Below are 25,341 nucleotides of genomic sequence, written 5' to 3' on the forward strand. Positions count from 1 at the left end.
GTGCACTATACTACATGTGTTGACATATCTGCATGAGAAGATATGCCCCTGTACTGACCAGTTCAATTACTGCCAGTACAAGTGACCGTGGGTCCCGGGCTCACTGTGCCCCTGGATTCAAGCTATCCTGGCTGAAGTGGGGTGAAACCCCGAAACCTTTCCTAGGATGCTTGTTTCTGGTCCAGGGAGGAACTGGCTTGGCAGTTTGGGCTGGACTGTTCCCATGAGGCACAGGGCCAAGACTTATTTGCAAATGGCCAGGTCTAAACTGGGGTGGCATGGTGAGCAAAAGAATGATGGATTTAACCCAGATGTCTTGACTGGGCGTGAATGTTTTGATTGGTTCTGCATTCCGCCCATCAATTGTGTGTCTTTTGCAGGGAAGCCATTTAAGCACATGTGCTGGACACTTGTAAAAATGAGTTCCCCAGATACATGATGGCTTCACTGAAACCAAAGATATTTGGTATAAAACATATTGCATTAATAAACCCACACTGATTCCAGTGATGGATTAATATGTGCACCCAGAGGGCACCTTAGAGGTGCCCCTTGAAAACCTACCAACTACTAGTGTGCTGGCTGACTGGTCCTGGCCAGCCTGCCGCCACAGACGAGATTCTGACCCTAGGGGTGAGAGCCCAGACTCTCACGAGGTCAGGAACAAAGCTTGCTCCAGCAGAGGGTGTTTTACACCTCCTCCAGCAGGATGACCCATAAATGTGCATTCCAAAGAGCTCACCACCTTGGTTTCACAAATCTGGCTTCCCTCAGAGGTGATGCCACCCCCCCCCCCCCCCCTTCCGACCAGGGCCCATTTGGCACCTGGACAGGCATGAAAATTATTAGTCAGAGAAGCATGTTCACATTCAAGCTAGTTCCGCCCATAAGGTGAGCTATCTGATGTGGATATGAAAATTAAAAGTCTGTCTTCTTGATGATGGCTGAATAAGGAACTTTGGGACAGGAGTATGCCTACTTTCCACAGAAAGGCGTCATCTAGGGGGCGTAGTGGCCCCAGGGGTAACTAGCCCATTGGTTACTACCCCACACTCCCCTAACACCCCTAATTCTAGTATTTAGGGGAGACACTGGTACCAAGAAAGCAGATCTTGCTGACCTGAAAAAAGAAGGACACTAAAGAGCCACAGAAGCAAGAAAAGAGGATCAGTTACTGACTTGACACCAACCCTGCCGGCATGCCTGCGGCTCCAACAATTGCACCAAAGAAGACTCACTCATCCTTCACCCAAGATCAATAAACTCCTGAGTAGTATTGGAGCTGCTCCCCTGCATCCTGCAGGTACCTCAAACAGACTAAGAGGACTCCAGACCGCTGCAAACCCGACACCGGAAATACCACTTCACCCATGCCCCCTAGACTGAGTTGAAGTGGGCAAACAGTGCCAGTGTGGTCACCTTTACCTCCAGAGACATATCGCACCTTGGGTTTACCCACAGTGGACTCACCAACGCCACCTGCAGCCTCTTTGTGCAGGCCTCCTCTACTGTGAGTGTCTCTGATGACAAAAACCTGATGCCTCATGACACCTCTGCACCCAGCTCCTTTGGCCTGAGGAGAAGAGGACCAAAGGTTTTCCCACATTCCTGAGCATCTTGAGACCTGAGCCCCCTTGTTGGTTCAGCCAGACTGGCCCCCAGTCCCAGCCTCTGGCCCCTTTATTTCCAGCCTGATCCCCATTGACTTCAACGGGGCACCTGATGCTGAATTGCACCTCAGTACTCGACTGCCCCATTGTTGCCGAGGTGACCTGTTGGTGCTGCTTTGGACACTGCCCCATACTCACCTGAAATCCAGAAGATGGGCCCTGCAAGTCGCTGTAAAATACTTGTATGCACTATATATATTTCTTCCATAGGATAACATTACCGCTCCAGACATTTCACTGTAGTCTTTTAAAAACTGTAAAAATTCATAACTGGAAACGTGCTTACCTAATCGTGATGATCTTGGTGCCTTAATATATATAAAGATGAGTGTGGATCTCCTTATTGAGTCATGTGTATCATTTAGTACCTGTCTAACACTCCTCTCTGATAAGCCTGAGGCTGCTCGAACACACTACCCCCCAAGAGAGCACCTTGGGGTTGCTAGAGCAAGTCCCTGTCCATTTATAAGGTATATCTGGACTCTTTGCACAGTATACCTCTTTTTGGTATGCTATAGCAAGAGCCATCTTCCTACACTATGACTGCACATTGATAAAGGAAGTGCCTATTGCACTTCTAAAACTGTTAATAGTTGTGGACATCAATGTTCCAGAAACGAGGAAATCAAGATCATTTGCTTCTTGCAGCATCATGTTCTTACTACTAAAGTGAGCCCAGATCTGTTCTTCTTCTAAAAATAGTGGAAAAAAAAGCTCAATCTGATGCCATTCTAGGTGAATTTCTGAATGAGAAATAATGCTTCTTGAGAAGGAAAATTGAGGTTTCTCTTGCATCACTCATGGCTTGTCTGGGACTGTAGGAGCCATCCTCTGTTTCTTGTGCCATTGGTGCTTGTAGTGATATTGGTCCTTTGTAAAAGTGAAAAAAATACACTTCCGAGGCACCTTGGGTATCAAGGTTACATCAGTACCCCTATATGTCTCCTTCTCTCTTTCTATTTGTCTGTGGACACGCTATTTCCTTTTCAAAATACCTTTCATGAGGCACATAGGCAGGGTTCCCTGTGCCAGCACATTGATCTGCATTACTGTTCCACCCTCCTGATATTTGGGGTTGAAGATTCCCAGCAATTCAACTCTAAGTGCTTGACAAAGTGTACGGGTAACTGAAATATCACTAGCTCATTAAGATTCTTTAGTTGGTTTGCCTGTAGCGGTTACATTATAAAATGTTAATTAGGAGCGTATTGACTTTTGTATAGCGCAAACCAGGCCCACCAAGTGGCAGGAGGCTGTACATAGGAACAAAATATTCTAAACAAAATATATTTGTAGGAAAGTGGGTTTCGGTTGCAGTAACCCCCCCCACACTTTTTGCCAGTCAACTGATGCACTTTGACTTGATGTGCCCTGGGTCTCTGCCAATCAGGTTCCCAGGGCCTGTGTTCTTTCCCGAAACCTAACCCAATTGGCATCTCTGGTCACAGGTCAGCCCCTGGTAAATGTCCCACAGGTACCCAGGGCACAGTGAACAGGGAAGACCTCTAAGGGCTGCAGCACTTATTGTGCCACCCTTAGAGGCCCTGTGCCTTTACACACACACACTGCCTTTGCAGGCTGCGTGTTTTGGTGCAGAACAAAGTGAAGTGTCGACATGGCACACCTCCCTGTGTGCCATGCCTACAACCCACTGCCCTGGCATAGATCAGTCACCCCTCTAGCTGGGTGCCCTATGCCAGTGATGAGGGTACAGGTGCATGAGCTCTGTACCCCTACAGTGTCTAAGTCCATTCTTAGACATTGTAAGTGCAGTGCTGCTATTAAGAGTATATGGCGCTGGGAGCTTGTCATTACGAACTCCACAGCACCATAATGGCTACACTGAAAACTGAGAAGTTTGGTATCAAACTTCTCAGCACATTAAACCCACACTGATGCCAGTGTGGGATTTAATGAAAAATGCACACAGAGGGCATCTTAGAGATGCCCCCTGAAAAATGACCAGCCTCTGGTGGGTTCCCTGACTGGTACACACCAGCCTGCTACCACGAGACATGTTTCTTGACCCCTAGGGCGGGAGCCTTCGTTCCCTGAGACCAGAAACAAAGCCTTTCCTGGGCAGAGGTGTTCACAACTCCCCCAGGCCAGGAAGAGCCATCTGTGGCAGGGGAGCTTCAAAGGCCTGGCAGTCTTTGTAATGCTTCCCTCAGCCTCTCCTGCTATCAGGAGTAGGCCCCCTTCCTGTCTTCCCTCCTTTTCGGCGGGAAGACAGGCGAGAAAAACTAGCCAGCTCAGAAGGTGTGCCCACCTCTGCCAACTCCACCTCTCAGGTGGGGGAGGCGAGGGGAAGCCAACTCTTCAGTGCCCGCCATCTTGCAGATGGCAGGCACTCCACAATCAGGATTAGGAATTGTGCTCACTCCCCCACGTGGGGTAAGCACACCAAGGGTGTAGTGACCCTAAGGTCAGTAGTCCATTGGCTACTGACCTCGAGACCCCTAAAACGTCCCCTAAAACCAGCGTTTAGGGGGCAGCCCTGAAGCAAGAAGGCAGATTCCCGCAACCTAAAAAGAACAAGCATTTGCAATGCAATAGGTCTCGCATTTACACAAGTTTGAGCTACTAACATTGCAAATAGCAATTCCTTTTATTTTTGTTTTCTAAAACATAAAAAAAAGGCATTGTCATTTACAATGCCAATAGCTTAAACTTGCGTAAATGCGAGACCGATTGCATTGCAAATGCTTTTTTTTAAAAGCTGCTGTAATAAGTCGCGTAAGTGACACGTCAGAGATCCCTCTGATTAGAGCGCTTGTGATTGGAGGGTTTGGTGTTGATTTATTCTTGTCTCCTTCTCAAATAATCATACAATGTACAGTGCAACCGAAGGTCTTGCTATTTAAAACAAAACACAAAAAAACACTGGTAAAGCAGCCGCCTCAGTGAATGTTTTATAATGTAAACATTTTTATTGCAAGTGTGTGGCAGCCAAGTGCCACACACTACAACTGCATTTGATTTCATTTTATTTTGTGGCATGTGCTTGCATTAAAAAAAAAAGAAGCAAAGAAAGCCCCGCCTGTTGGGTTTGTCAGTGCTTGATATGTTTATGTGATTTTAAGGGCGCACAGCTGAGTGAAAGCTGTTGGGGCACATGAGCTGTGTGTGCACCCGCCTCTCTCCTTCACACTGGAAAGAACGCACGACTATAAGGCTGGCAAGACAAGTGCTGCCTGCCTTTGCTTCATGGTGCTACATTTGCAGTTTTATAGAGTGTGAAGTCGACTCGAAAGTAGAGGAGCGCTTTACATGATCACTAGTTAAGCTACAGTAGGGAACATTCATTTTTGCTAGGCAGGGGAGAGAATAAGTGATTTGGCCAGAATCACAGGATGTTGAGCCGACGCCGAGCTCCAATCAACCCGGGTCCTCAGTTCTGAAGTTGTCAGCTCTGGTTGTTAGGTCACATCTTCTCCATGTGACTCTGCGGCTAAACTCAGCTGCCATAAGGGGCTCTCTTGCACCAGGATGTATAAACCACTGCAGTTCTGGAAAAGGCGTTAAACAAGTGATGATGGCAAGAACTGGGGCTATGGGCATGAGAGGACCACTCTGGCACTGTACTGCGCCCCTACTCACTGCCCACCCTTGAAAAATAGAGTGAATAAGTGGCACCGCTCCGATGGTGACAGTACCTGGTGATTGAGGGCAGAGCTCAGGGGCTGCAGAGCGCCTCCTGCTGTGACAAGTTACAAACTAATGCAGCCTAAGACGTTAATAACGCTTCACAGTATCAAAGCGTGCTGGGGCTCAAAGTGGCTTATTTACATGTTATTGTGTGTTGTCACCCTACATAGCACGTGTGTGTCCTGCGCACGCGCACCACTGTTCTCCTGCAGCCACACACATGTATGATGCACAGATACAAGACACACATTTGTCTGTGCTCTAAACGGTACTGAACGGATTTGTGCTGGTTTCTGATATAATGCCATAAATGTCATGGTAGGTTTTTAAAGCGCTGTTATCCCGGAGTTTCTTGGCACTATAGAGGGCAGCAACATAATCAAAATGTTTAAACTGCAGTGGACTTTAGTCCATAACAAATGACTTTCATTAATGGAAACCCCGTTGCTAAACATTAGCGTTTGTTAGCTTTAAGCATTAGCATTAACGTTTATTCTTTATTTAATTGTTGGTTTTCTGAAGCGTATTAAAAACGTAAATATGTGTATTTCTCCGGGGAGGACAATCCTAATTAAGGTTGCAGCTCTCGAACCAATGTTCAGCTGAATTAAATGTTGGAATCCTCCAAACTTTAATTCCGAGACCAACTTGTTTTCCTTCCTTTTCTTTTTCACCCAGTGCAATTGCAAATACCTCCCAGTATTAACCACGTTTTTAAAGGAGTTCCGCTTCCTGGATTGAAGCTAGCTAAGGTGGTCTCTTAAAGGGGCAGGCACGGTTTTAGAGTTTCCTCTCAGAATGTTCTTGGAAACACCATACATAATTCAGTTGCACAGGAAAGAGCCATGATGTGGGGTTACGTTAGGCAGTCAGTGGGGCCCTCACGGAAACATTGTAGGGCGGAGTACCACCCCACATTGCAGCGTGCACTGCAGCAAGTGACCGGAGCGCTGAAGTGTACTCCAGGCTGCTGACTGCAGCAGGGCTGCATTCCTTATCTGCCGTCCTCGATGAACACCTCTCCGCCCTCGTAACGTGCTTGCAGTATTTCATGTAAGTCACTTTTAATGTTTTTAAACACAGAAACAGGTACAACCCTCCTAAAACATTAGCTCGGAATGGCAAATGCATCCAAAGATAGTATGCACTGCGTTTAAATTAAGATTTCCAAAGTTGGAGCCCCAGAAGCATTTTTAAACCGGCGGTAGTCCAAAGTTTTGTATCCCATGTTATGCAGTCGCAGACTCCCTCTGTATACAGAGTGCCCAGATAAGGACTTAAAACAAGGAAAGAAGCAGGAACATGCACCAGGTACCGACATAATACTGCAAGGGTCCACGCCTAGATTGACTGCCCCACAGGCATTGTGTCAAAATGCCGTATTTGGTGCAGTGCATAAAAAGGTGCAGAATTGTAATCTGAGTTGTCAGTATACTTATATGAAATATCGGTAAACATAATCGTCCACGCGAAATACCATACGGTCATGTGCTATGAGTCACAACTAGTACTATAGTTATGTTAACAAATGTGTGATTCTCATCTTGCACAGTGTGTAACGCTGCCACTTATTGTAGTATTGCGCATGGCCTACCCATGCTAGCCGAAACTTGAATACTGGTATTGTATTGTAACAGCAACTAATTATATAGAGCAGACTACCCCCAATGAGGTGTTGAAGCGTTTTATCAGCGAGTGCAACGCAACTGACAGAAACAGGAGGCTTCGGGAGTGAGATGCTTAGGAATGTATTATTACTGCTTCAGCTTTGTGTGAGTAGAGGGAGCAGAGTAGGAATTATCAAATGGGCTTGATTAAAGCGGCGGAAAGAGATATTCTGCGATCATTTTGCTAAGACTGGATGGTATTGAGGTAGTGGGGTGATGGGAATACTAACCTGGGATGTTGTGCTCCCTTTGCTTTCCTTCCCCATTGCCCGCTTTTCTCACGTCGTCCTCTTTCTATTTCTCGAGTACCAGTAACATGCACGAACCTGGCATGGAATACTTCTAAAACAAGCATCGATCTCTTGTCTTCATGGGGCCATGTTTTTCTAATTAGAGTGGCGGCGCGCACTGCCCCGACCTCGCAAAGGAAATAAATCTTGACGAAACCAAGATTTTTTTCCTTTGAGAGGTCAGGGCAGTGCGCTCCTCCACACTAATTAGAAACACATGGCCCCATAAAGATAAGAAAGTGCTTTGCGACAGACGCAAAGCAGACAAGCCAGTCCGGATAGGCCGGACCAAAAAGCGAAAGGGCGGCAACCAAAATACCCTCATTTCCAATGGCAGGCCACCGTTTAGCATAAATGGTGACGCAAGCCAATGGAAATGAGGGGTGGGGCTTCGAGTCCCTTTCTGAAAACCCCTCATCCACAAAAGCTCTAGCCGAGCAAGCAGCACTTTGTGCTGCAACGCTAGGCGAGACATAAAAAAGACGAAAAAAGATGCCCAGCAGAGGAGACTGCAGAGAACAACTGACTTGGCCCCAGCCCTAATGGCCTGTCTGCAGTTTCCAGAGATCTTGCGCCAAAAATCGTCTTGTCCTGTAGCCAGCGACCTCCAGAACCCCTGGGAGGACATACTGCCTTTAACAAAGACCGAATCTCCTGTGAACAGCAGTTCTGTTCAGAAGAAACCCCAAAGAAAGACTCCGAGCCTGCTGAGGAAAAAGAAATCTGATGCCTGGAATCACCACTGCAGCTGTTGCCTACAGCCCGAGTTCGAGTGGCCCACTGGTTCCAGCGAGGTCCCCAGTGCTCCAGAGTACGAGTCCACCGCCGGTTGACCCCTCCAGGCCTTCCCGACGTCGCCTGCAGCCTCTGCACGGAGACCCCCCCAACCGGGAGCGGCCCAGTAAGGTGAAATCTGACCTCAAAAGACACCCCTGCATCCAGCCGCCCTACGCCCTGGAGAACAGAACCCGAGGTGCATCTATGTCCCCGAGCCCTCCAACTTACCTGCCCAGCTGTTGTTTCCTCCTGAAAGTTTTCCTGGACCGAGCCTGCAGCTGAAAACCAAAAATAAAAAAATCCCCATTGAAAACAACAGAGCACCCAATGCCAAAATAGCACCCTGCACCCAGTCGCCCCTGCACCGATGCGGGTGCACTTTTTGTGCTAAACAGGATCCCCTTTTGCCCTGAGCCTAACACCAGGAGCTTGGCTCGCACAACCTTGTGGCCTGATCGTCAGCAGCCACCAACCGGAGGCCCCCTAGCCCCTATTGGCTATCGTTGGGCCTCAGCACTCTGCACCCGGCCACCCTAGTGCCACTGAGGGTGTAACTAGAGTACATCCTTAACCCGGGGGCCCCTGAGTCTACCCCCAGAACCTCAACTCCCACTACCAAATACTTACCTCAAAACCGATAACACTATTGTCCTCCATAGGATAGCATTGACTGTTTTTCATTGAAAAGTTTCTAAGTGTGGACTTTGAGAAACTAAAGAAGGGGCATATCTACAAGGCGGCGATAGAAAATTATCGCCGCTTTTGTGGCCGTTTTCGGCAGAAAAACGACGATAATTTTATCGCCTAATCAGCAAGGTCACACTATCACGTGAAACCTTGCATTAGCGCACAAATTCTTAACGCCCAGCTTTGCATCTCTAATGAGATGCAAAGTGGGCGTTCCTGACCTGACATGACTGGAGAAATGTCGCTAAGCGACATTTCTCCTATCATCAAGCCCCATGCTATGAAGCATAGCGCAGGAAAAGTAGCGATAACCCCTGTTAATGCTGCCTCTTCCTGAGCAGCTGCTGCATTGGTAGTCAGTGAACCGGGTCTTGCGCCTTTTTATCTGCAACTGCGGGGAGTAGCTCCTCTACTCCAAGGGAGCTTCTTTGGCAATTGGTGAAACCCTCTGGGATTCTTGGAGTCTGCACAGCAGCAGGATGAGTCACTTGCTTTACGAGGTTCTGGTGCAGTGGGCAAGCTGCCAGAGATGGCAACAAGTTTGTTGTGCTCCTCGGTTCTCGGGTCAGCAGTTTTCTTTGTCCACTCCGTCTTTTTTGTCCAGTGAAATCAGAAGTCTTGGTATCAGGGGCATGAGGGGTACTAGCCAATGGACTACTTACTCCTGGGGTCACCACTTCACCTAGATGACCACTTCCTTTGGGTAGTGGGCATCACCCTGTTCCAGGAAGCCTAATTCCACCACACACAAGATGGCAGAGTTCCTAATTTCATGTTCCCTCCAAACTGGTCACCCTAGAGTTGTGTCCTGCCTGGCAGAGTAACACGCCTCCTGCATAGCAAATTTTATCGCCTATCTTGGTACCAAATGGCCCCAGGGCAAAGGGGTGGCATTTCCCCTGTCTGGAGAAGCCTTGAGTCGCATATTAAAGGCGGCAGAGGCCTGTGAAGCCATCTGCCTTGATAAGCTGATTTACACCCTTTCCTAGAGGAGGAGGTGATAACACCTCTCTCCAGAGCAGATATTGTTCCTGGCGAGAGCTCTCATCCCTAAGTTTCAGAAACTCGTCTGTGGTGGCAGGCGTGACAGGACAAGTCTACCAGAACACTAGAGGCCTAGTAGGTTTCAGGGGGTACCTCTATGTACCATCTAGGTCCATGTATTAATAAATCCAACACTGGGATCAGTGTGAGTTTATTAACACGAGGTGTTTGATACCAAACACCACAGGTTTCAGTGAAGCCATTATGTAGCTGGGCAGCTCATTTGACTGGTGCCCAGTACATACCTTAAGATGATTTCCCTGTTCACTTGTACTTTTGGCAATTGAACTGGCCAGCACAGTGGCATATCTGCTCATGCAGATATGTCCTCATATGTAAAATAATGCCCCTGCCCTAGGGCTGTGAGGTCTGCTGTAGGGGTGGCTTATAAATTTTACATGCAGTGTTAGGGAATCTGGCTTGCCAGTGTGTACCATGTCATGTTTTCACTTTTTGGAGCACCTTGTCATGCAGCCTGTGGTGTCAGACTGTACGAGTTTGGTGTTGGGTCCCTTAGAGTGGCATAATATATGCTACAGATCTTAGGGTCCCTCTTTAGAACCTATGCTCTAGGTACAAGAGGTACCATTTATGAGGGACTTACAGAGATGCTAAAGACCTGGTCACTTAGGGATCAAGTGGCCAGTTGTCTTGTTTTGGGGAAAGAACATTGGCCCTGGGGACCTGGTTAGCAGGAACCCAGTGCACTTCAGTCAAAGTTGTATCAAATACTAGGCAAAAAGTGGGGGACCACTGCAACAAAAACCCAGTTTCCTACAGTGGGGACTAAGAAGGCATCACGTGGGGACTTGAACTATGGAGCTGGTAGTTAGCAGTTATACAAGGACAGCAAAAGAGTAACCCAGAGGGCTAACCATTCCGAAATGGACCTAAATAAATCACGATAATTGTAGTTAGAAAGGTAAGGAGTCACAGTCATCAATATAAAATGACAGGAGGTCTCCTGTTTGATTAATATCATAGGTTTAAATGACTTCTGAGCTGAGACAGGCTGAAAAGATTGACTTGCATCTTGTCATTTTTAGAGGTGATATTGAAAAAGGAGAGCATTGAGATTTTTCTTGAACTCTAAGTTTGTTCTGATAATTGTCAGGCTGGAGTTCCAAACCTTTGTTGCGCACAGTTGGAAGGTGTGCTTCATTCTTTTGTTTTTGTTTGAAGGAGGTAGTTTAGTTACAAGATGAGCATGAGTGATTAGTTATTCCTCAGGCAGACACTCTGTACAGTTTGTTGTAGTGACACAATAGAGGCAGATGTGCATTGCATTAATTCCATACCACAATGTAAAGAAAATGTCATTACTATATTTAGTTCTCAGCTATATGGCCAATTAGCCTGCTAAGTGGACCGAGTGACTGTCCGTCCAAAGAGATTTAAATTCAAGTCAGGCTGACTAATCCTTTTATACCTTTGAGATTGATAAAATGCATAGGATAAATTGATGAACAGCTTTTGCTTATCAAATGGGTTTTTGTGACATATCAGATTTAATATCCCAAGTGTTGTTTGTTCCTAGTTCAAAAAATGCACTTATTATGTTTAGCTTCTCTTTGAAAAAAGTTGCTGTTTAAGAAACAACTCTCTGTATTATTTTAAACTCTCTGGGCCTCATTTATGTATTTTTGGAGTAGGGCAGTGCCGTAAGCCTTCCTGATGCGCTGCCGTATGTAAAAATAAAAGGGCAGGAATGTGCCGTATCTATGAGATATGGTGCATTCCGGTCCTCTTTTACTACGTTGGCACACCAATGGCTGTGTAGCGTGAATGCAGGCACCCTTGCACCATGGTGCCAGCATTAAAATCAGGTGTTTTTGTGCACGATGGGACACCTTCCCTCACAAAAACAACAGTTACACCACCTGTGGAGAGGTGTAGGCTTTTGACGCATTTCCAAGTTTACAACATGTTGTAAATCTGGAAATGTGTCAAATGCCATGGTTGTTACATGGGAACACCCACCGTAAAGCCTGTGGCACGCAACCCTATCGCAGTGTGAGTCAACGCAGCGACTTGCGCTGAGTTACCTCACACCATATCTACGAGGCCATGAAAAGCCAGGCAGGGTGGCTTTATGTGGCCTCGTAGATATGCCTCTGCAGTGTGCGTTAATGGGGTGGCATTAAAAGTGATGTTCCAGCGGCACATGGAGCTTGTAAATGAATCCCTGATTCATTAGAATACTGAATTATGTTAGGGCCCTTGTAGACCTGATATTTTGGGAAGACATGCACAATTGAAGATTTGCTTATAGGCCCCTCCCTCCAGAATGAAGTGATCGCTAGGTAAACTGGATGAGGAGAAACCCCGAAAAGACATGACTTTATTCAATGTGGGCCAAAGAAGGGGTATCCTTAAGGAATCTTTGCATGTTTGAAGATATAGAAAGTTATTACTGTAATAAGAGACATAATCACAAATGCCTGAAAATAAACTCAAACATTGGAAACAACATTGTCAAAGTTTATTTTTAAAGTAATTAAGATGTATTTTACTAACAAAATAGATATCTTAATATGTATCAAACATATGTTTTAAAAAACTAACGAAACAACAGTAAATAATACTGATGTAATCTGAGTAGGAAAATATAGTACTTCCCCAATAACATGTTTCGCTGGTTGAAAAATAGCCCTGTGTACCAAACGTCAAAAACAGAGAAATAGTACAATTCCAGGATGGCCTGTAAGTCTGCTTTTAACCCTAACTTTACGATATGAGCAGAATTTTCACATTTATAAATGCCATTTACAAGAGTACTATGCTTCCAATCATTGTTTTGTAAATCAGACTTGGGATTTTATCCTTGCAAATGGTTCTGTCACAAACCAAAGTTGAACTTAAGTGTGCAAACTACTCTTGAGCGGCAGGTCCATAGATTCTCCTTTCCAATACCACATTTCCTTCCCAGTTAATATATTTAATATTCTTTTATCTTTTAAATTTATTAGCACCACATTTCCTCAGATTGATTCGAATAAAGGTTGTTAAGGAACTAGCTTGTAAAACACAAGAGATGCATGGACTGTCAGGCACCAACTGCATGGGAGTGACACATTTGCCATTGATATCTGTATACCTAACCTTTGCTATACATTTTTTGTGCCATCCTCTTTGCTATGATTGTGAATGTGAGTAAACGTTTGTTAGGATTAAGAATAGAGAAGTTCCTAAAATATGTGAGTAGTACATTTTGTATAGGAGGGCTTTCATTTTAATGGTAAATCTTGATTTCTTTTTAAAAATCAATTATACCTAACAATTGGTCTGATTTTGAATTTGGCGGACGCGTACGCATTGTTATCAGTGCCCTAGGATATGATGCACTTTTAATAAGACAAAGAGAAATCTGCCATATTTGTGACTGAGTATCAACCACCAAACTCTAAATCAGGACCGTATTCTCTCCCAAGGCAGAAAAAAAACTCAATTAAGAACAGGAAAATATATCCTTGTTGTGACTGCTATTCTACAAAAAAGGATATAGAGTGATTGCTTTTTGTTCAGACAATGCTGGTCCAAGAGCCTTATATCCCTTCACTGTCACTCTTTAAATTCATACTAATTGGGAATGTTTGTTAATTGGGAATCTGCAAGAAAATATGGACAAGCTCTACCCATTTGAAGACTTTGGGCCTGAAATAGAGTTTGGCGGATGGGTTAGTCCATCACAAATGTGGAGGGTATCCCGAAGCCTTATTCACCGGAACCCCTGGACACAGTGCACATTTGCAAGTCGCTCAGCTTCTCGACGTCCCCTTAGGATGTGCATTGGGTTACTTATAGCCCAGACCTTGAGCAGAGAATCCACTGAAGATTTATAATGCACTTATAATAAGGCAGACAAGAAATCTGCCACGTGTGTGACTGAGAAACTTGTTTGCCAAACTCTAAATCAGGCCCTTTGCTTGTCCAAAAGTAGCTAAGGTCCTCATCGACACTTTTGTCTTCCAACAGTCATTCTCCTAACCTATTGTATTGGGTTATTCCCAGAATATACTTATTTTCTGACAATCTTTTTTGTTGAAGGGTTGTATATGGAATAATGTTATTTCGATAATCACAAAATGATTCACAAGTAATAGACAGCCCAGGACTATGGACCAGATTTAAAGCTGATTAGTAATAATGATTCCCCCAATGTCTACATACAGAGTTAAACCCAGCTAGGAATACACAAGTAAAATTGCACCCCCCCCCTGAATCGCTCCCCCCACACCATATTTGGAGCGTAGGAAATTTCACAAGTGAAATCTCCTCTGTATTTATAACTTTATTCAGAAAGTCGAACATTTTGCATTACCACCCAACTCTTGAACATATATCTGAATATCAGATTGCCATTTTGCATAATGTCTAGGCCTAGATGAAATTCCTGTTACACCAGCGTGATATCACATAATTTCACAAATTTAGCGCTATGCTTGTTGCATGAAATCCCCCAAGATATGCCATTATGCCACGTAGTGTAATTACGACATGTTTGCAGCACGTTTTTGGGGCCTATAACGAGCTGGTTTGCATAGCTATTGAACCACGCAACGTGGTGCAAGAGCAACGCAAACTTTAAATCAGATTTATGAAGCCACACAAGGCCACTTTGCGTGGCACTGAGTGGCTCCATAAATCTGGATTAAGGCAATACAGCGCACATCGCTGCATTGCCTTACTCTGCACCGGGAATGGGTTCCATAGGCGTTGCGTGGGTGGTCCCATGCAACTCCCATCACTTTTGACGCATTCCTAGATTTACCAGAACTGGTGAGCCTGGGAATATGCCAAAAAGATACGCCTTCCCAGTAGAGGCGTAACGAGGAGAAATAGCTATATTTCTCCTCGTCACTTCCTCTTTCTATGTGTGCTGCATTCTGTAGCACATAAAGAAAGAGGAAAATGCCTCTCTGATTTGTGTTTGTGCAGGAAGGTGTTCCTTCCTGCACAAAAACAATCCTGCATGCAATGCAGGCACCCTTGCACCACGGTGCAAGGGTGCCTGCGTTGGCACTAGTCTGCCAAAAGGGCGTCAGTGCAGAGAAAAAAGGCACAAAAGCTCTATATTGCCTTAAATACGGTGCATTCCTGCCCTTTCCATGTCATGCAGTGCAGCGCAGCAAGGTGGCTTGCTGCGCTGCACTGCATGACTTTTTCATAAATAGACACCTTAGTGTGGGAGCTCAGGAGCAACATAAACAATAAGAACATGTGCTGCTGCTGTGTGCGCCACTTGTCTTTGTGTGTTATTTTTCTAAATGCTGGGTTTCCATTTTGCATAGTTAAGCGGTATTTTGTATAATCATGCAAAAGCAAATTGCGCTGATTTTGCACACCCCTGGTTATTTGGTTAAAAGCTCTACACTTATTACAGGGGTCTAAGTAATTCATTATTAGTTGCTAAAGGTTTATGGGGCATATTATCAAGCACGGCGTTAAAATTATCGCCGCTTTAGCGGCAGAAAACTGCTGCTAAAGGGGCGATAATGGGCTTGATAATATGCCCTTGAGAATTCCCATAGAAGCCCATGTTCTGGTGTCAACATGGGCTTCTATTGGAATTCTCTCTACGGAGAATTCCAATAGAAGCCCATGTTGACACCAGAACATGGGCTTCAATGGGAATTCTCAAGGGCATATTATCAAGCCCATTATCGCCGCTTTAGCGGCAGTTTTTTGCCGCTAAAGCGGTGATAATTTTAACGCCGTTTCTTGATAATATGCCCCTCATATGTTTAGATGCAGTTCAACCACCTCTCTGCTATTCTGGAAAACGTTTGAATTATGTGCTCCCCACAATTTGATGTGGATACAAGCAGTGCATATTTTGTCGAAAAGTAAGTGGAAGGGACTCAGGGTTTCCTTTCATTCGCCAGCATAGCTGAATGACAGGGTTGATGTATACCACTGCTAACTATAGCCATGACTCCACATAATGGGCCTCATTTACAACAATTTGACGTAGGGCAGCGCTGCATGTCACTTTGCTGTGCTGCCCTGCGTCAAAAGAAACAGGCAGGAATGTGATGTATCTATGTGATATGGCGTATTCCTGTTCTCTTCCACTGTGCTGGTACACAAATTGGTGCCTAGCAGCAATGCAGGTACCCTTGCACCATGGTTCAAGGGTGTCTGCGCTGTTGGCACAATTGTTTTTGTGCAGTAAGAGGCACCTTTCTGCATAGAAAAAAATAGTTAGGCCTAACCCGGGTAGGTTCAGGGTTTTCACGAATTCTCAGATTTACAATGTGTTGTAAATCTGGGAATGTGTCAAATACCATGGGCATTTAGTGGGAACACCCACCGCAACGCCCATGGCACTCCTCCCCGGTGCAGTGTGAGGCAACGCAGAGCTTGTGCTGGGTAGCATTTTGTTGTCTCGTAGATATGACTCTAGGCCGCGTGAACGTCAATAACAGTGACATTCCGGTGGCGCACAGGGCTTATAAATAAACCCTATGGGGCAGATTTACAAGCCCCTTGCGCCACTTTTGCGGAATTTTTAACATGAAAAAAGTGGCGCAAAAGTGGCGCAAGGAACTTGTAAATAAGCCCCTATGTCTCTTTCTTCCATCAGCCGACAAGTTTTGTCTCTGTTTCACTGTTGCAGGTACTTTTTCGTCCCTACTTTTCTCCATGTGTCCCAGTTTTTTCTATCTTTCTCCCTTTTCTGCCTTTCTCTGATTTGCACTTGTTTAAAGTTTGATGATGATAAGTTAGAAAGATGCACAACATAAAGCACAGGACGCAATCCATAAAAAAGCTGTTGGTCACATAGAAGCGTTAGCCTAGATAGGAATATTGTCACAGACGCAATAAACGAAAACCAAGTTTAAAAAAAAGTATTTTATTGATGAATCTGCTAATCTGTTCGACATGCTGATGGTGACAAAACGTATTCTTGTTGAACCCAAAATGAATTGGAAGACTCTTCATAAGGTTTTTAACATTTTCTTTGCAGCCAACGTTAAACAAAACTGCTTGACAAGCCGGACGCCCTTCCGTGGATGCATGAGAAACCTCGTACTGACCAAAGGACAACACATCGAGGTGCAGGACTTCGGCAAGGCCTTCGAGCACCCGGGAGTCTACCCGCATTCGTGCCCCGCAGCAGACATTTAAACCTCGGAGACGCCTCCATCTTTGATGCACATTTGTAATGTGAAGATATGTCAGAGGAAACCCAGGCCTCCTCTCTTTTAATCATTTGCTCTTCAACTCAGGATCAATATTTTAGCAACGTGTTTTACAAGTACATTTTAACTAAAATACATTTGTTCAAAAAATACCTCTACTGCAATGTTAACAACATGAATGCGGTATACGTTTTCATTTTTATTAATCGTTGTTTACAGTCAATGTTCACCTGATTGCTTGACAGTATTACATTTTTGTTGTATTTTGGTCACCAGGCCTTTTTCCACAAAGACAATAAAATTAGCATGATTTTCATCTGTGGACCCTATTTCTTCGACAGATGGGATTAATAGTTATTATATAATTGAGCACAATTGTACCTTAATACTGTTGTGGTATATAAGACATTAATATCCTGATGAAAGCTAGAACTTGCTGCGGAGGGACATGGGGGCATATGTACAAACCCCTATCGCCACTGGAGTGTCACTTGTTTTGGCGCTCTGGTGGCATAGTGCCATTTCCCATATTTACAAGGTGGCACTAAGCCACTTAACATGGCTTAATGCCACCTTTTAAATATGCCCCTTTCCACCGCAGTCCTCTGTGGCAAAGGGGCGTTGCAGTGGGCATTCCACCGCAACACCCATTGCTTTTTGACGCTGCCCCAGATTTACAAGGCTGAGGCAGCTCCAAAAACAGCGCCATTCTAATGCCATGGATTACCAGGCGTTAGATTAGCGATACCAGGAGAAATCATTGATCTCTCCTCCTTTTTTTGCTCTTTCCATGTGTGCTGCATTGTGAGGCACACATGGGAATAGCAAATCGCCATGAATTATTGTTTATGTGCAGGAAGGTGTCCCTTACTGCACATAAACAATCGCCCCTACAGCACAGGAACCCTTGCAAAATAGTGACACTTATGTGCAGAGACGTCAGCCATATCATGATCAAAGTACCTCTCACGCAGGTATTAATATATTCAACACCCTGTCAATCATACACTCCAAAGAGGTGCTAGGATACTGATGCAAATCAGAGCGCTTTGTGGCTTTGTCAGGGCAATGATGCTCTGGCAGTGTATAAATTCTACAAAATAATATAGCTGCAGAAATGTGGCTCTCTGATAGTTCTATATTCACCTTTAAAGAAACAGCTGTTTGATATTTGCATAAAAGGAACCTTTTTCCCTATGCCATATTTGGTTCTCTCTTTCTCCTACTTTTACCCTCCCTCCTACGAGTTGTTCCCTCTAAAGTTTTTACAGCCAGTTTGTTTGCTTTTGTAAATATATCTTGCATAAGTTCTTCAATAGGTCTATGTAAAGCTCTCTAAAATCAGCCAGCGTAGTGGCGCTACAGAAACGATCATAAATAAAATTAAAGAAAATGTTGACATGAGTTTTCGCATATAGAAACAGAATAAAGAAGTGCTTTGGAGTGTTATTGACCCTGTGGGTCTTATTTACAAGCCGCTTGTGCTGCTGGTGCGTCAGTTTTTTCCCACATTAAAATGTTGCAGGGATTCTGCTCATGCACAGAACTATGCGCCGGAAACCAGGACCTCGGTATATTATTGTGTACCAAAAAAGCCATCTCAGTGCTCAGAACCCCAATCTGACTAGCATTAGTGTCTCATTCGTTCTCCATACTACAGCGAAGCTACCAATGATTAGACAACCTAGAACACGCAACTTAGTAAACTCTCAGGAATAGTGGGAAACAAGAACACTCTTTCGTTCACACTCATACTTGTCCACAACGTGAGTAAACAGAGACACTGTATAGTTTAAAATGTTTATTTTGAACTAACGTGCTCTTAGATGCAGTACTCTAGCCAATACGAGCAGCATAATGCATACAAACAATATAATTAGCATTCTTACAATTCCATAAAGCACAAAAGAGGAAATCATATTATAATGATAGTGGAAACAGGACTACAGCTCCTTTTACCACCGTCCCTGTGCTCATGAGCTAGTTTAGAATAATTATAGAAATAAGACCTCTGGGCTTTGTCAGCGAGACCCCATACTTACGAGATCAGATGCAGTGAATTACATCTCAGGATCAGCACAGCTCTACTATGTTGGAAATGTTTTCTCCAAGTGCCTTTTCATGCATGTAATGCCATATTAAAAGCACCCGAGTTTCAGTTGGGTCGCTGTGTTTCATGTTATGTCTCTATGCGTGGGACTAGCCAAAGTGAATCAACAGCATACATTGTTATTCGACCTTGAACAGGCTGTATATACAGAGATCGCGGTCCCCCGCTGGAATAGTGAAAGGTAGACAGTTCTCATGTGAAGCAGCGCCAGCATAGTATTTCACGAGAACAGAGCAAAACAGAGAAGAAGAGTGTTGTGTGCAAAAGCGGTAGAATGGCAGCCAAGCTTATACTACTCATGCTAACTTAGCAATGTCTGTTGTTAACCCCATTTCCTCACTATACCTCTTGGTCGGACCAACAGACAATGGACCCAATAGAACACAGAGTTCAAAATAAGAGTGAGCAAGAATTAAGAGCAGCAGTCAAATTTGGACAAATAGTCAAATGGTGCACCAATTCTTGTGTAAAAACTCAATGTGAGAGAAAAAAGTGAAAAAGAAAAACTATTACAAAAAATATCCGGCAAATGATGGAAGTCATCCAGGTTAATCCATTAAGGTATATGAGCAGTAAGTTGCAACAGCCTCCAAGAGGAAGTCATTGATATCGTCAGAAAAGGGAGTAGCCATCCATTCCAGCAAAGAGAATGAACATAAATGTTCATCAACAATGGGACTTCTAGCACCATCAGTGGACAACTTGCGTGTTCCTCAAGATTACTTTGTTGTAGGAAATCATGTGCAGCTGCACAGACATCCCATTCCGCTAAAACTCCAAGCGCAGCCGCGCAGGCCATAATCCCAATACCAGAACATTCCAGCTCATATGCCACTAGTGGACTCATTAGCAGGTCATAATACGGGCAGGAGACACCATATTGGAGAGGCAAAGATCCAATGCCCATTCAAACGAACATTCCAGGCAGTGGAAAACTGGTTGCACGCAAGTGAAATAACCAAACCTGAAGGACAATCCATAAGCCAAGCTCAGAGTGGCGAGTGGCAAAGTACCGTAGCATGCAAGCATACGACTACGGAGCAGCAGCAGCTGGTCCCGGCTGTGTGGTGCCACAGGAAGAGCATCCATTTCGGAGCAAGCAAATTAATAGCTGGACTCCAGCGGCTAGTGCAAGTAACAGCGGCAAGCCACCAAAGACGCTGGAAAAAATAGAATGAATAAATGCCGGTATTACACCAAATATAGTTTGAAAAGAGGTCACAAGGCTAGGGCCCACAGCCGTAAAAAAATGGGCAATGCTTGTCATGTTAGAAGCATTGAAGATAGTGTGAATTAATGCCCCAAAATGTAGTGGGAGATCGGTATTGAGAAGCGCATGTACCGCTGTACGGGTGTTAGCCATGTGAAGGAATGTCTCACGGGCGGATGTGAGAGCAACTTCTCTTTGGGACAATAATGCTTTTATTCTGCTCAATTTGTTGAACTCTGCCTTCAAGGTCGGAATGGAAGGCAAAATCGAGATGTCGAGCCTCTCATGCGGGGGTGGAAAAAGCTAATTTTTACAGCAAACCACACACTGTGAGACTTACAATGTAAGGGATGCCAGCAAGCATGCCGCAGCAATCTTTATTATTTAAAAGCAAATAGCTACCGTTTGCTAGCAGGGTAAACGTTGGTGTGATAGCTGGTACTGGATGACCCTTCAAAATACACGCTAGATTAGGTGCCGATAAATTACATGCGCTGTGCAATTGTATATACTAGCACACAAGAGAATGATCAGGCGAGGAATCACATGATTCCCCAGTAAGATACACCTCTTTGTCATCCCGCAAGCATCTGTACGTGAATGGTAAAGACCACACCTCGTGAAGAAATGCAGTACCTAAAGGTTCAGAGCGCCCTAAGGGGTAATATTTCATACATGAACTAAATTTAAACAAGGAAAATGGCAGAGTTATTACCCCATGGATGAGCCATACTGCAGAATTCGTTTCAGCAACTGAAAAAGGCAAAGGTTCTAATTTTTCAAAATGTAACATAGTGTATGTGGAATCCTTCATGGACATAAACTGTTGTCTATCTGTCAAGTTAAGTGGCGTAAATAACGATTACGTGTTCATGTAATCCCATGGAACTTTCCCCATCTTCAAAGTTTGCAATGTCCAGGCAAACTGCATAATAGAACGCAATTGATTTTGACCATGATACAAAACAGACAACTCATCCTGAACAATATCCACAACAGATGAAACAATATTGTCCAATGTGTAAATACAGGAAGAAAGAGTGTTAATACTATTATCAACAACAGCAAGCACTTTTCCTAAATTAGCTTGGTCTATTGCCCTTAGACGTGAAGCAGCTTCAATATGGGACAGCTTCCAGATTTCGTTGTAAGTGGCATAAATAAATCTTTTTGATCTAGGACTAGTAGGCCCTTTTATAAAATCAGTCACATTGACGTCACCTGATAAGAACGACAAATGGCGTTTAACTGACGCAAGGGTCGAGTGTTGCAACCAATTTTGACATCATTTTCCTACTGAATAGGTAGTAACTGAATGGGAGTCAGAAAAACGTGGATATGGTCGATCCTGTATGTATCCTGGGGCCTTGCCTAGAAAACAGCGTTGGCAAGAATCTGAACTTGTTTGTCAAACCAACCAACCCTGGGGGTGCAGACTAGAGATATTAAAAGTATTATTGGGAAGCAACAGTTGCAAATCCTCAATGGCCAAATCAGTATGATTATCCCAGGTGTCATAAGGAGCCAGTGTAGGTATTTTAGGTGCATTCATTTGTTTTGCAGTGGCCAGACCTAAACAGGTTGTTTGATAAATCGAACTATTAAAAAATAGAATTTGTTTTTTAAATCAGAAAACAAAGATACAACGACTTGTATGTCCCAATCATCAGAGCGTATATTCTGTTTCACTACATCCTCCATAGAAACCCGAAGTACATTGGGACATTAACCACCTCAGTGGGGCCATGAATTTGGAAGTTCACTGCATCCCACACTATTCAATCCGCAACTGGCCAGGCAGAGATGTTGACAAAAGTCTGGTCCCTTTTCATGATGTGTGATGAGGAGTGTGTTGCCAAAGTTCCATCAATTATTTTAACTGCAGAGCGTTCAGTGAGGTAGTGACCATTTATTAAAAGGAAGAAAAACGTCACAAATCCAATTGACATGAACAAAAAATGGCGATGAGCACCAACCATATGTATGTCCAAGGAAGAACCAAATAATTTCTTCTAAACCAGGTGAAAAAAATAGAAAGTTTGGAAGGGGGACTCGATGATGTGCAGTTAGAGTCAAAGGAAAAATGCGACTGGTTCAGTGTGTTGTCTTGCAAACCAGCCAATGACTCTGTAGCAGGATATGTATATTCAGTTTCTTCATGAAGACTGCAAGCCGGAGGATCAGTAACAGCGGTCATCTCAATGGCAGTGTCAGTTCTGATGTTGTTGGAAGTGAAAACCAAAGGAAATGATGGACGGAGTGTTGAACATTGCAAGCACTCACCCCCAGTCAACTGATCTGGGTTTAATCCATCACCGTTCTTTAGCCCACTCTGCCACCCCAGTTCAGACATGGCCATATGCAAATCAGTCTGACCCTGTGCCTCATGGGAACAGTCCAGCCCGAACTGCCAAGCCATGTCTTCCCTGGACCGGAAACAAGCTTCCTAGGACCGGTTTCTGGCATTTCAGCCGTCTTCAGCCAGGCTTGCTTGAATCCAGTGGCAAAGTGAGCAAGGGACTCACGTCTGAGCAGATGCGTCACTTTGCAAACCCCTGCGCTACATTATACCTGCATCAGGTATAATGTATGCAGGATGGGCGTTCCCAAGTAGGTAAGTCTCGTAGAAGTGACGCAGTGAAATCTATGAGATTTCACTGCGCCACTTCTAGGGTGCAAATGCCTCACAGCAGGCGTAAGACTGACGCAGGCCCTTACACATGGGGCTTGCCCCATGTGAAAGGACACATTGCTGGAGTTGCGTCATTTTTGTGACACACTCCAGCAATGCGTCACTTTTACGTCGACAGATACGTCAGAAATACTGACGTATCTGTAACTCCTTGCGACATGATGCGTCATACAGTAAATATGGCACATCCATCATGTCGCAAGGAGGCCGCACTGAGAAGTGAAGCATTGCTGCTTTCACGCAGCGATGCGTCACTTCTCATAAACGAGGCCCAAAGCATTTTATGCTTAATTGCGCTGCCTTTAGAATCACGATAGTCATTCTGAGACCAAAAGAATAAGTTGTCATTAAATGACTGAACACAGTAGTAAGAGTCACTTACAATTAAAGTAGTCACATTAGGATCAGCAAACTCCAGTGCTAGCACCAGAGCCCGCAGCTCTGCCAACTGGGCGGTACAGTTCCCTAGTGCCTGTGTGTGCATGACACTGGACTTGAACTCACCGTTCCCCATGGTACCTGCCACTATTGGCCAAGCTGCAGAGTAAGAATGTTTTTATCCGGTCACCAGTTGCGCAGAACCGTCTGTATAAATAATACAATGGTAATCCTCGAGCGGGCGCATAGACAGAGGAGCAGGGTGAACAAATTCATATGTAAGAACTCCTGAGTTTGTAATGAGGAGTCAAGATATAGGTGACATCAGATGATGTCAACAAAGTTGCCCATTGTATCCAACGTGGATGTAAAGCTTTTGAGTTTGGTGCACTGGCTCTCGTTACAGCTTCAAGAGCAGGATATGGTGTTACAACCCTCATGCGTTTTCCCTGCGCCAGTTTACGTTCCTTTAGGATTGCCATCTGGACTGCGGTTAATACTTTTTCAACTGTCGAAAAACGCAGTTCAGCCGAAGTGTACAAATGTGACTTGTAAGCAATAGTTACTGTGTCACCTTCATTAAACGACAAGTAGGTGAAACCCACTGCCCCGGCACAATTCTTATCACCAGTTTTGTGTGGTTATCACGTGTTAACAAGTATTTTGATTCAATAAGGTCAGACTGCAAGGATTGCAGAATAGCTGAATGTTCCGGAAGCCAGCAGGCTTTTGTAAAGGTCAGTTGTATCAAGGCATACAGCGGCTTGATACGCTGGGCATAATCGGGAATGTAAGTTCGTCCCAAGTTTAAAAATCCCAGAAAAGACTTTAATTTTTTAAGGGTTGAAGGATAGCGCAAACGTGCGCATTTCTCCAAGAAGTGAGGCTCCAGGGCTCTTCCTTCATTATTGAGCTCATAGCCCAGGAACAACACTGTGTACTCTGCAATGTGTGATTTTGCAAAGTTAAATTTGTAACCGTAGTCCGCAAACAAAACTATGATGCGGTCCACGTGACAAAGATGCGGCCATAATTCGTCGTCTGTGAGATAAATATCATCAACGAGTACTCATCAGGGTCTATGTTGTTTAACAGAGAGACAACACGTGCGGCAAAAACGCCCGGGCTGTTTTTGTAGCCCATGGCCAATCTAGTAAATTGTTTTTGTTTACCGCCCAGGGTGAAAGCTGTCCATTGACTACTTATATAGATTGTGGCTAAAAAAGCCATTGGAAATGTCAAGTGAAGTTTTATATTTTTTACGCACAAGACTGTCTATGAGTCCTGAGCTATGGGTATTCTGAACCGCACAGTTACGACAATGAGAGTTCAAATGTCGGTAATCCAAAACTAAGCGGTACGACCCATCTGGTTTGGTTACTGTAAAAAGAGGGTTATTCATCGGTGACACACATGTCTCAATCACTCCTTGATACTCTAATTGTTCAAGAATTTGAGAAACTGGAGCTTTTGCTTCCCGCCGGAGGGTATATTGGGGTTGTGGCTGTGTCATAGACTGCAATTGTATCTCATGAGGTGGAGAGGTCTTATCCCAGCCCACCTGAGTACGGTACAGAGCCGGTGAAAGCACCAAAGCCCACTCTACCGCAAAAGCAATTGCTTGCTCCTTGGCTACGTTGTGTGAAAAACTAGGGAGGATCACCTCCTCCCCCCTTGGAGTGGCTAAAACAAAAGGCGGGAACCAGTCTGCCTCAGCTAACAAGATGCCATACGACAAAGTCAGATTTTCCCAAAAAATCCCTATAATAACACATTGTATATCACCTTCAATTAAAAGTACAATTTCATATAATCTATCAGGGGGAGCCACTCAGGTGTCAGCGGTTTCTACTGTGATGAAAGTGTCAGTTGCTGTCGCCTCCAGAAATGTCCGCACTATGGTAACCTCCACTGCGCTGTCTAGCAGAGTTACTGCCCAAGTTAGATTCCGAAGGCGGGTTCTCACCGTCCGTGGCATATCTTGCTGTTAAAGCAGCAACTTTCTTTTTCTGAAACGGAGGGC

General features: G+C 44.5%; 1 protein-coding gene across 3 annotated transcripts in view; it reads left to right on the plus strand.

Moving 5' to 3' along the window:
• LAMA1 (laminin subunit alpha 1) overlaps positions 1–17,244 on the plus strand; it is a 692,815-nt gene extending 675,571 nt beyond the window's left edge. For all 3 annotated transcript variants that reach the window (XM_085605997.1, XM_085606000.1, XM_085605998.1), the window contains one exon: positions 16,754–17,244. In XM_085605997.1, the coding sequence (XP_085462123.1) occupies positions 16,754–16,914 (161 nt within the window). In that variant the 3' untranslated portion in view covers positions 16,915–17,244. The remainder of the gene's footprint in view (positions 1–16,753) is intronic.
• Positions 17,245–25,341: the final 8,097 nt, after the last annotated feature.

Source organism: Triturus cristatus, chromosome 5_1 (genome assembly GCF_964204655.1).
Source record: "Triturus cristatus chromosome 5_1, aTriCri1.1, whole genome shotgun sequence".
Lineage (NCBI taxonomy): Eukaryota > Metazoa > Chordata > Amphibia > Caudata > Salamandridae > Triturus > Triturus cristatus.